Source organism: Oxyura jamaicensis, chromosome 6, assembly GCF_011077185.1.
Source record: "Oxyura jamaicensis isolate SHBP4307 breed ruddy duck chromosome 6, BPBGC_Ojam_1.0, whole genome shotgun sequence".
Lineage (NCBI taxonomy): Eukaryota > Metazoa > Chordata > Aves > Anseriformes > Anatidae > Oxyura > Oxyura jamaicensis.
Window position 1 is genome coordinate 6,009,787 of NC_048898.1, and position 12,607 is coordinate 6,022,393.

The 12,607-nt window shown below is 37.6% G+C and overlaps 1 protein-coding gene across 5 annotated transcripts in view; it reads right to left on the minus strand.

The window, feature by feature from the left end:
- Nucleotides 1–5,166: 5,166 nt before the first annotated feature.
- CABCOCO1 (ciliary associated calcium binding coiled-coil 1) overlaps nucleotides 5,167–12,607 on the minus strand; it is a 57,861-nt gene continuing 50,420 nt past the window's right edge. Inside the window, exons 7-10 of one of the 5 annotated variants that reach the window (XR_004752006.1) lie at nucleotides 12,406–12,546; nucleotides 9,575–9,665; nucleotides 9,146–9,228; nucleotides 5,167–7,634 (exon numbers count right to left, since the gene is read on the minus strand). Coding sequence is in view for 3 of the 5 variants with exons in the window: in XM_035330451.1 (XP_035186342.1) it covers nucleotides 9,588–9,665; nucleotides 12,406–12,546 (219 nt within the window). In the remaining 2 variants the exon portion in view is untranslated. Of the gene's footprint in view, nucleotides 9,666–12,405; nucleotides 12,547–12,607 lie in introns of all 5 variants that reach the window. The other 4 variants (XR_004752005.1, XM_035330451.1, XM_035330450.1 and 1 more) reach the window with 4 other exon arrangements.

Genomic DNA, 12,607 nt, shown 5'->3' on the forward strand with positions numbered 1-12,607 from the left:
TACAGCTGCTCTGCCTCAGAGTAGCAAAACCAATTATTCCTTGGTATTCTCAGGAAATGGAAGAGAAATGTTCTCAAGGCTGACAGATTTCTGAAATGATCTTTCTTTAACGTATGCTCAGTTTAGCTGCTATTTTAGTAAAATGACTCTAGCTTTATACCAGCTGAAGAGAAAGCAGAAAGTAAATCAACAAGCTTTCTTTCAGCTAGACTTCAGAATCTCAAAAATTCACAGCTAACGGAAATTTGCTACCAAGGTTGCATCCCTATTATGAAAACAACCATTTCAAACACTGCTGTACAACTTGATGTGATTACAGCCAGTGCATAGCAATGGCTCACATGTATGTTTTCCCATCTGAGAGGGAGCAAGAATAAAGCAGGTAGTAAGTAATATAGTTTGGCCACAACCATATCACCCCCTGGTTATTTTTGCAATGAGTTATAAATGGATCAGATGCATTTGCATTTCATTCACTAATTCCAATCAAAGCAACATATGTGTTCTTATTTTTCATAATAAGGGAAAAAAAGTTGGATATCCATTTTATCTTTAAGAAAAAAAAAAAAAAAAAAGGGCATCAAGCCAGAATCTAATCTTGTCTGCTACTATGTGCCACTATGTAAACGATGAGTAAGTCTGCTCAGGTCAACAGAGCAACAGCAGAGTCACATGAGTCACAGCACACTTCTCTTTGGAAAGATTTCTCCATGGCTAAATATACTTTTACAGTTGCTTCAAGAAAAGCTCTGTGTCAAGGTCCAATAAATGCTGGCAGTGATGCTGAGCTCTGAGCAATCATAAAGCCAAGGGGATGAACAAGAATTAACAAGTGGACTTAAAAACCTACTGAAGAAAATGGAAGGCTTTTTTCTGCATAAGAACTGAAGTATCAGAACATCGGTAATGAAAACCATAACCTATTTTTTCCACTACCTACACTTACTCACCTTTCAAATGGATCTGAAGAAAAAAAGTAGAAAGTGAAACCATTTTCTCCAGGATCCAAGTACAGAAAATACTCTGAAATCAGCAGACTAAGCTTATGTAAGTTACCACTCAGCTATGCGACAACACAGAGTTTGTTCCACCATCATTTTAAGCAGTCTTTCCCCAATAAACGTCTTGTTCCTCCCAAGGAAAAACATTAAATGAATGTACCACTTCTATTATCAGTGAACAGGAACAGACAAACCAACAGAAACCAATCCAACACACCACCCATGATCCGGCAACATGGTAATTCCAATGAATACCCTTTATATCTCCATCTGATATACACAGTGCTGAATCTGGAAAAATGAGAGCTCAGTAAGCCATAAAAGAGATGCCCTTTAGTTTTTTTTTTTTTTTTTTTTTTTTTTTTCAGTGGGGTCATAATTTAGCACTATTACAATGATAGTTTTAGGTAATCAAAATTGCTTATCAAATGTAGGTTTGTATTCCCTATCAAAAATGTACTGAATTAGAAAAGATTTAATAATTCCTTGTGAATTTCTCTTCTACCTAGTCTTTTCACTGGAAGCCTGATTAAACAAGTATTATTTCTTCTTAAGTGGTTTTACAGTTCGTTTATCTTAGATTTATGACTATCAACTTACTTTAGAAGGTATTAGATAGCTTTAACGTTTGACACATATTCTCTAAATCATTTACAGTGCTCTCCATTTGCACTAGATGATCAGTAATCTTCTCAATATTAGGTTTTATTGACAATGCACCATATAGAGTTCTTATTATATGATAATGATTTAAGATAGGTGTAGGACTGGGAACTAATAAATCCAAAAGCTCACATTTGATTGTTGACACAAAGCTGGGTAATAATGTGCATCCATCTAAATCACAATGTTTCTCAATAATGTAGAACACATACATGTTTAACCTGTTAGGAGCACAGCACAAAGGATTGCAAACAGACCCAAATTCCTGCTTTGAGACTGACAGACTGATGCTCCAAGTTCTGTATTTACTCAGAAAAACATCAGTGGGTACGAGACTCCTCCATCGTGTGGAAGTACCTGCTCCCATATACCTATATGGGATAAGCTCCCATACATACCGCGTGGGGAGCAGGCAGTGGTGCAGTGGAGATGAGCAGGGGCTCAGCCTGGTTCTCCTGGTTCCTGAGCCTACCTCCACCCCGCCAATGCCAGGCTGCTGCTGGTTCCAGCCTGACAGCCTCAAGCAGCCCAAGCACGCCTCTGTTACACTTGAGTCACACCAAGGTAAATACGCCTGTTGAGATCAAGAAGTGTTTCACCTGAGCAGGGAGTAAGCCTGGAGATTAAGGTTGTAAAAGATGATCCCCCTGATTTATATTTGGGAGACAATATACAAAGGTGTCATATATAACAAAGACATACCACCAGGCAGCCCCGCACAAGAATTATTTCACAGAAATATTGGCATTGATAGTTATTGAATTCAATTGAATAATTTATTCAACTACTTCTACAGAATATCAGACCCCACATCCTTACTACTCACAAAAAAAAATGAAGTAGGGAAAAAAAAAGCAGGGGCCTTTGGTGGCAAATGAGCATCTCTCCACTGAATTCTACAGAATTGAAGTCTCATCTGCAACCCTGTAATCCAAAGGTAAGTCTTTGAAATGTAGTCAAGAGATCTGTATCAGCCTGCTTTTACAGTACATCATTGGAAATGACTTCTGGGGCATCTGAGCTGTATGAACTGGCAATTTGTTAAGTTGAAATGTGACATCTCAAAAAAAAAAAAAAAAAAAGCTGAAATGATCTCACAGCATAAGTAGTAACACAAAACCTGAACCTTGTTTTTATCCAAAAATCATCTGGTATAAAAAAATCAATTAAAAAAATTGTATCAGTGGCAAAATTGTCATGTGTCAATTGCAGATGACTATAAATGTGAATAGTAAGGAGGTACAGTAAAGAGCTTGCTTTGTCTCACCTTGCTCATTCAGAAATACAAACAAACCAAAAGTCTTTACTCAGACTAAAGGCTTGGCAGGCTTACCCAGCTGCCTACAAATGATTTAGGAGGAGAGAACATTGAGAACTCATCTCCGATCAAAATCAAAGACCTAGTTCAATGCTATGTACTAAGTATCGCTGTTACATTGTCTTTGGCAAAAACAAGTACAGATTTACAGGTGGAAGGGATGAAAAAAAAGTCCTCTCCAAATCAATACTCCCCAGTACAGTATGCACACTGCTGGCTTTGACGTGAGGGAGTGCTTCAGACCCATTACTTAACGTGTTAGCAGGCAATTTACTAATGTACTGCGAAATAGCAGAAATATCACAAGTTCTATTTTTCTTATTAATGGAGCTAACTGCATTCTGCAATGCAGTATCTACATTTTTGTCTGCTTGTCTCATTCACTCAGTTCCTAAATCAGCAAAATTTAGCAATCTTCATCATCTCTCAGTGATGAGTGAAATTTCTTTTACTACTGTGAAGAAGGGAGGAGGTCAATAAGGCTTGGGAAAATTTGTTAGCATGATCTGTAATATGAATTTGGCAGAAAAGAAATTGAGAACATTTCTTTGGAAAACAATCAAAGGGCAAAGTTTTCCTCTTGGAGCTGCATGGTAATTCACGACTTATATACTCCAAGGAAACTTACTACTCTGATGATTACAATAGCAAAATATCCAGTGTCTGCCTGACAGACCAAACATGGTCATTTTTCCCCTCTTTGTCAGTATTTTTCTGTTCAGGAGGGGGGCCATGTGTATGTCTTCTGTTGACACATAGATAAAAACTGAATGATACATCTCTGCTCAGGAAGATTATAATTAAGGTAGGTATGGCACAAGAAAAAATGACAAGTAACAGGACCAGTGGCAGAAATTTAGGTTCAGCCTAGCAGAGCACAACATACGCTTTCTCTTACCTGGATCTTGGCTGCTCCTTGTGTACGCAAAAAGTCAGCAAATTTGTGGCTCACTGCCTATACTACCTGAAAACAAAGAAGTGACTGATAAAACTGAGGAACTTGACAGCCTCTGGGACAAGTAATCTCAAACCTCTTACAACTATTTAAGCTTGTGTTAATCAATATAAAATTAAAGTGTGGAACTTGCTGCTATGGAATAGTACGGTAGCTAGAGTTCAAAAAAGGCCTAGGCATATTAATGGAGAAAATATCACTTAATTTCAAACCACTGTTAGGTCTGGGAGCATACTTGGGCTCCACACATTTCTAATCCATTGAACAATAGAAGGCTATGCCAAGGATCCCTCAGTCTGAAGAGTATCCTGTTCCTATACTTCTCCCTAAACATGTCCCATAAACAATGCCAAAGGAAGAATGCTGGGAGATTTGGATCCTGCTCTGTCCAGGCATGACATTTCTTACACTTATAATGAATGCAATCATAAAAACAGACTGTTTAGACAAGAAATTGTGTTGGCTGGAGTTTAAAAGAGACAAAATTCAGATTTTAAGAGAAAGTTGTATGAGACATCTTCAGAAAGGGTTAAAAAAGAGCTCGGTTAAAAATTTGAAATATTCACAGAGACTAACCTCAGTGGAGGGAGGCAAAATCCTGAGGCCTTCTTTGCAGTCACTGGAGGAACTGGCTCATCCAGAAGATTCTTCAAACCACTTGCAGAATCTCCCAACCTGAATCACCATCCACATCAGCATCCCAATTCAATACAACTCCAACAGCCTTTCCTCCAGGAATGGAGAATTACTATCCTCATTTTAGGCAAGTAACTTTTATGGACCATTCTTCCTCATAGTCTTTGAATAATCTCCTTCTGTCAGGCCATAGGTTTCCCCTCCTACTCCCCCTATTCCACCGTACCAGGGCACTTACAGCAACTGACCTTTCCCTATTTTGTTCTTTGAATCGGCTGCTTAAATGTGCAAAACAAATACAACTACTGGCATGCCTAGCCAACAGTGAGAGTGTAGAGTTCTGTGTGAACACAAACCTCATATTTAATGCAGTCTTTGCTTTGTCAGTGAAAACTTTAAAGCAGTGGGCCACTAATTCTGCTATATAAAAAGCCAGGCTGTTTCTGTCCGGGAAATATTTTACATTCTGTTCTTTCTGCAGTATTACTAATTCCAAAGTTCTCTTTAATGCTCTGCATCTGAATGGGACTCTCAATTACATGAGTCACTGCAACTATCCTTTGATTTTTTTTCTTTCTTTCCTTTTTTTTTTTTTTTTTGGCACAAACATGTAATCTAAATCCACAACTGCTGGAGTTTGAAGCTTGCTCTGCACACTTGAAGTGCCACAAGAAAATGGGTTGAAGCGTTACATGCATGAGTTTTGACTTGCTCATGGCAAGCAACACAGCCTGAGTGTTTTGTCACTGCTGTCACTTCCTTGTCAACCGTGGCAGAGAAATGGAGGTGATCTCACCTTGGGCACAACTCCTCCCTACACCAGTGTACAGGAGAACCACGCACACTGTGGCTGGGGCAGGTATAACACTATCCATCCTAAAATAAATAGGAGGGAGAGGAAAGAGGGTGAATTGCCCAGTTACCTGCAGTACCTTTTGCTTCAGGACCACACATCGCTCTGACTAGTGCTAGTAAGAGTGTAAACATCCCTTCCACACCACAGGAAAGCTACATGCATTAGCTATGAATTCTTTACCAGCCTTGAGATGCACGTAACCCATGTCGAAGTTCATCTGTCATATCCACACTCTGCCATAAACAGGGGCTAGCTGAGGATGAGAGGGTACAGCCCATATTAGTATCCTTTCTTTTGAGCAGCTGTCTTCTATTTACTTCTGGGTTACAACCTGGGATGAAGTCTATTCTAGGGAGGCTCTGTACAGCAGAAGTAGCATCAGAACATCCTTCTCTGCAGTGGCTTGTGTAAATCTCACCAGAATGAGACAGATCTCATAGGAATCCCTTAACAGAAAAGTCCAAGCACCTTACAGGATGAAAAGGCAGAAATAAGGACTGAAAAAGTTTAAAATATACTACTGGAAAACAAACAAACAAACAAAACAAAACAAACAAAAAAAAAATCACAACCAACAAGTGTGTGTAATACAAAGATGTTTCTTGTTACACAGTTAGTACGAACTGAAAACCAAAGCCCATCAATGAAAACAATATACTACTCACAGAATAAATAAGTACAATACCTACACCTGGATACATGCGTACTGGTGGTTAACTGAACCATGTGCTTAAAAATCTGATTTAAATGGACAAATGCTGACTTTGCACACATTTTGTGGTCATGTTGGCAGGGTAGATTATTGAAGAAAATGTCTTTTTCTCACTTGTGGAAAGCTGAATACAAAGCCTACGCACAGTGCTTTTCTGGGAAAGCAAATTTTCTAGGAATGTCAGTTATAATTTTAGGAAGGAAACAATGTGGTAATTTTCAAATTCAAATTAAGTATTGTTGCAGAAGGAGAGAAGCAAGGCTTGAGAAGAAAAGGTCATGGCAAAACACTATGGAACAGGTTAAAAAAAAAAAAAAAAAAAAAAAAAACTTTTCTCTTTTTGCCCCCTTTTCCATCTTTTCCAGCCAGCTTCTTATTAGGAAAGCTGTTTTCCATCTTTTATAAACTTTCATCCTCCGTGTCAATGTAATGCAGGAAAGTGCTGCTTTCCATCTTTTCTAAACTTCCATCCTCTGTCAGTGTAACACAGGAAAGCACTGCTTGAAAAGCTTTTCTTTTGCTAGAGGGTAATTACTAGTTGTTCACTATCTCATTATAAAATCCTAGAGGAGACCAGGATTTTACCATGCAGATGCTAAAAAGCATCAATATTATACCTTACACAGGAAAAACTATAGTGTTTCTACTATCCCTTTTCCCCCTGGAAAATCCTTGCTTATTTGGGAGACAAGGCAGAACGTAACATCTTTCTTCTTTTCTACAACATCTGCCTGATTTAAATTGAAAGCTTTGTAGGGTGGAACCCGTTAAGAACTACGTTAAGTATGTATATTTTGAAGAACTATGTCACATCAGTAGTGAAACAAAAAATCAAAGATTATTATGGCAAAGCCTCAAAAGCCTCAACTGTAGGTCCCAGAAATGACAGTATAATTATTTTTAGAGACAACTAGAGCAGTAACTCAACGTGACACGGGAGACTTTAAAAACAGCAAGCCTGATTTAAGCCAACGGAAAAGCCAGGAATACAGGCTGGAGACTGTTCTTAATGCACCATATTGCATCTGAACATTTTGTTCCTACCCATCCATCCAAAGCATGACGTTTTGCATTTCATATTAACATTCTGAAGACATGAAAGGATTCTTCAATTTGATGTTCATATGCTGTGTCAGAGCATGTACTCTGACTGCTTGGAGAGATGTCCTGTCCACCTTCTGCTCATCTTCCCGCCTTCACCTTAGTCTCCTTAACTATCCCCCCTCCCATTTCAAAAAAAAAAATAAAAAATCCCTGGGGCTGTTTTTATTGGTAGCATTATTTCAGCAGGAAGATAGCTACAAATATTATTAGTCAGCAGGAAGAGAGCTACAAGTATGGTTTGTGGGATTTGAACTCCACGTTGGATTGCTGCAGTACCTCAGCTGTTAGGCATATGTACTAAGAGTGACTGCTAACAAATCATTGCAGTAATACTGGATGTTCATATACAACTTCTCATCTTCAAAGCACTTCAAAATTTCCCAGAAGCTCTACAAAATATGGGAGAGGGAGGAAGAGATACTGGCAAAAGCCTTTGTTTAGCATTGGTCCTAACATAAATCATCATTATTCCTTTTCTGCTTTGTCATATAGCAAGAATGTTGTAGTCATCAGATTTGACTGAAGTGCTAAATTGACAGTAACGTTTTCAGCAAAAATTTTAAGAAATACTCCTCCCCTTCCATACAGACAGTTCTCTTCAGCAGTTATGTTCACAACTTTGAGTTCAAAACCAGGGAAACTTGTGACATTAGCATATTGCTCTGGGAAATTAATTTATGTATCAAAATAAAGGCCCTTTAATTTTAGAAAGTTTTCATGACAAAAAATATGTCATATTTCAAAGTAATAAAAACATTGCAGAACATAACCATGAATCTTAGAAATTTTAAAGGATTTTTTTTTAGGATAAACCAATAATTCCTCATGAGTTACCTCACCGTTCAATAGTTGGAATAGTTAGCTTTCATAGCTGAAAGGAAGTTCTTATTAACTTGTTTGCCCATGTTGGATAGAAAAATGAAGAAAACTTTTGGTTAATTGCTATAGAGCTTACTTCTGATCATGTAACAGTAATAATTTTTCTCAACACGTGAGACCAACTAAGATATTCTGCCCACTTGACATCTCAAACAACTGCTTTACAGGAGTCCAGTGCCCACACATCTGACGTGTACTTTAAAGAGTACTTCCAGGCTATTGGCACTCAAATGCAGCTACTGAATACTGTCTTTTAATTCTGGGAGCTCTTTCTGATGAACAACGTGCAGGCAATGCCCCCTTCTGGCTGTGCTCTCAGCTCTGAGCACAACCAGGGAGCACACCCATGCAAGGCAGGCAGTGACAAACAAGACTTTTTAGGCAAACTATTTCAGGTTATTGTCATTTTTGCCTGGATGAGTCAGGCTTGTGAACGTTTTTCATTATCATCATAAAAATGTGGGTGAAGTGAAACAAAGCCTAACATTTTACTTAATGAGAAACAAATACAAAATTGTAACATATAAAATATTCTGTTTCTTAAATATTCCCTTAAATATGCAATCCAGCCCTTACGCTTGAAAGCATGACTTGTTTTTAACATGCTTTCTAGGGCACAGAGTCCTGTAACACAGCAATTAGTATAGCTTACTATTTTGAAACATAGACGTTAAACTGGTTCTTCTCATGTCAATTATTATATAGTTAGATTTCTCTTGTGTTTACAACATTTCTGTAATGTCTGACAAAATATGGAATGATGTTAGCATACAGAGGAATAAAAAATACATTTTCAGATGAAACGTTACATGTATTCCAGAAAAAATTCCACGGAAATCAGAAGGAATTATTTCTGGGAAGACTGTAAAAGTACATACTCTTCTTTTATGCAATTTTAGTATGGTGGAAATGAAGAAGTGTAATATATGAAAGTAGTTTAAAAGCTTAGAAAAAAAATATTACAATGAAATAACATACATGTTATTAATGAATAACTATAGAAAAAAAAGTGTATAATTACATGTTAATTAAATTATCTCATTGTATCTACAATGCCTCAAAATTACATTTTCTTTCTGTGTATTCTCCTTCCAGCAAAATATCCTGAAAAAGCAGAAACTTTTAAGCATTTCACAACTGGAAGAAAGAAATAATAAAACTAGAGAGTTTTTTTTTTTTTTTTTTTTAACTGAGATTTATATTCAGAAATAAACTGAACTTCAACATGCTTGTATTACATATCCTTTTGTTTACAGTCTCCCACTTAAGTCTAAACTAAACAACAACCCTGGCAGAACACAGTGAATTTGAGGAACTCGGATGAACTATTTCTAGGTAAAAGTTAAGTGAACCATTTTCCTTTATACAAAAATAATTATGCTCTGGCAGAGAGCCAGTCTTCTCTGTGTATCACCGCCCACCCCCCAAATTTCTGTAAAATTAACATCACCTTTCTTATCTGGTTATTTAGGACTTTTTAATTTTTCTGTTCTCAAAGCATAAGCTTCTTCTTGCATTTGCAGCTTTTCATTTATCTCTGCCTGTAAAGAAAATCAGAAGAAAAAAGTGGTTATGCTGGAGCTATCTTATGCTGCACATTGTCTTTGTGGTTTTGACACAGTGTGGTGCAGTAAGACAGACATTATCCTACACACCTTCCTGTTTTGCAGACATAACGGTGTTTCAGCCTGTACTTACGCGATAACACTTTATCGTATTACTGTGCGCAATCCCAATGTATGGTATGTCTGCCATGAACGGGAAGTGATCTGGGACAGCCATTTCTCATATAACCTTGTCTTGGGAGATAGGCTAATTTGCCTGTATTCTCAGACAGCCTTTACCAATAAACACCAGATCAGAAAAATTGCTTTGGGATTTGGTTGTTTCCACTGTTTTCCTTTGCTGCAGATGTTTGTTCTCTAGTGTAATACATTTTATTGAAATGGCTGGAATTAGAAAGCATTACCGAAAATGAACAATAAAAAACATATTTCTGTGATGTTGCTTGTCTTTCTTAATTACAAACACAATTATGAATGTATATCATATTCTGGAGATCCAGACTGTTGTAGATACTGAACACTTAATTTGCAATGTAATATTTGTGGGGGACAGTACAAAGGTTCTGACATATTTTAGTGAAATCTGTGGCAGTGATAAAGTGTAGCAGTTCTTAATTTGATAGTATTTAGAAATGTGGGATTACTGGGACAAAAACCACAAATATTGGGGTTTTATGGGGAGTTTATGTGTATTGTTCAGTGTCGGCATACACCACTGCCAAGATACATGAGAAACAGAAGGAGTGCAATGACACAGTCCTTCCAAGAATTGTGATGTTTTGTTGAAACAATTGGAAAGGGCTCAAAGGTCCTTCACAGACTCCACCAAAACTGACCCAAAACATAGAGATACATTCTGAATAGACTTCATATAATTTTGATAAAGTGAATGGATGTGGCCCATAAAAACTTGCAGTAACTCACCGTGTTAGGAACATTTTGTTTTGCCAGTCCTCGAAATCCCTACTGCTGCTATCCTGCAAACTTCCTGTCATTGGATAGCCTCAACATCTGTTGTATGGAGAGCTTTTTTCCAAAGTTCTCCATACAATTGATCTGCATCAAAAAGCTGGGATTTCTATCTCAACTTTGTGTCTTTGGATATTCCTTTCATCATATTAAATCCACACTCAAGTATCAACAAATATGTTCCTATCCCTTTACTCCCATAAACTATACTTAGATGCTTTCCTGTGGAACATTGACCCTCCAGGCTAATCCTCTCGTAGCCACCCCAGATGCCTTTTTTTCTCGTTTTTTAAATCTCTCTGTCTCCAATTCTACATTCACTGGAAATCAGTTGCTACCATGCTTACTCTGGCTGCTGTTACAATCACTGAGCGTGAGCACTGTGATTTCAGACTAAAAGTTATTTTCTAGACCCAACGAGAACAAAAGCTGTCCACTGTAGACAAAATGCAGATTGCGAAATCACAGTTCTTTCATAACAACACAATGCCATGAGTTTGATTGTGTAGCAGCTAAAAAATCTGATGGTGGGACTACCCCAACTGAAAAATCAGGTGAAAAAGATGAACTGTTGAACAACTTTCAAAAACAAAAATGATTTATTTTTTCTAGGTATATAACCAGAGTTCTGAAAGAGGAAAAAATGCATTTCTTTCATCTCAGCAGGTTTTGTAAAGAAGAAAAGCTCTTAGCACTGACGCTAATGAAATCAAGGTCAAGTGAAAATCATGCATTTCCTTTGTTCTGTAGGTATGGAAAGGAGTAAGAGAACATAGGCTAGGTTCTCTTCCATTGCCAAAGGCATGCTGAAAGGGAATATAAAATCAAGTAGGTAGATCTAATGATGGTATCATTATTCCAATTGATATTTCCCATTCATACATAATCCATGTAAAGCAATTTATCAATATCACACTATTTTCAGATAATACTATATATTTAATAAACTTCTGCTCAGTCAACTGTATCCAATGTGCTGGATCAAAAACTGTAATGACACAAAGGTTAAAGTGCTTAATGCTACCTGATTGCTGAAATAAGACCACATAGTATTTCCATTGCTAAACAGAGTTCTAGCTGGTTTACTATCAATAATTTCATACGCTCGAGGGAGCAGTTTACAAAATAACAATGGTACTCTGCTGGCTTTCCACATATTTCAACTTACAGACTACCCTGTGGAGAAGCAGATCACCCTACCCCACTGACAATAGCTTACTACCTTTCATGAACCCCGAAAAAATAACTCACAGACTCGTCAGAGTCTGCAGACCACCCACTGAAACCCGACCTGTTCCATTAGGGCAGCTCTTCTACACTTACGCACCTATCAACCAAGGTCTAGAATTGGTATGACTGTGTTATTCCTCATACGGATTGAAGGATGTGTAACAAAGATGTGTCTTAACAATTTATATTAAGCACATATTGCACATGCTTCATCCTACCAGCTGGTCCTGAACCTCTGAAGAGGAATTTTACCACTGACATCACTGAGAGAAGGATTTGGCCCATGTTTCTTAACACATAGTAATGCTGAAGATATATGTTGTTATATTACTGAATATTTTTTATCTTGTCACACGTAGGCTGACTAAACTATGAGCTATTTATAGAGGCTAATTCACATTCTTACAGCATATGGACGTGCTTTTTGCCAGCTTTAGCATGAATACAGTTTATATTCATTAAAGCTGAGCTAGCTAATTAACCATAGAATTAGCGAATAGCTTTCTAGCAATAGTACCTCAAGGTTGCCAGTAATTTCATTTGGGATTCCACCCACTGCAGACTTCTGATCTTCAACAATGAAAGCAGCCACAGCACCTGCCTCAAGGGACTCTGCCTCTGGACAGGGTTCTTCCAGGTGACCTTCTTGATCAGATCCCTAGCAGCAACCAACCATAATAAGAAATATGTGAGTTAGAGCATCCTCTTGTTCTCTACAG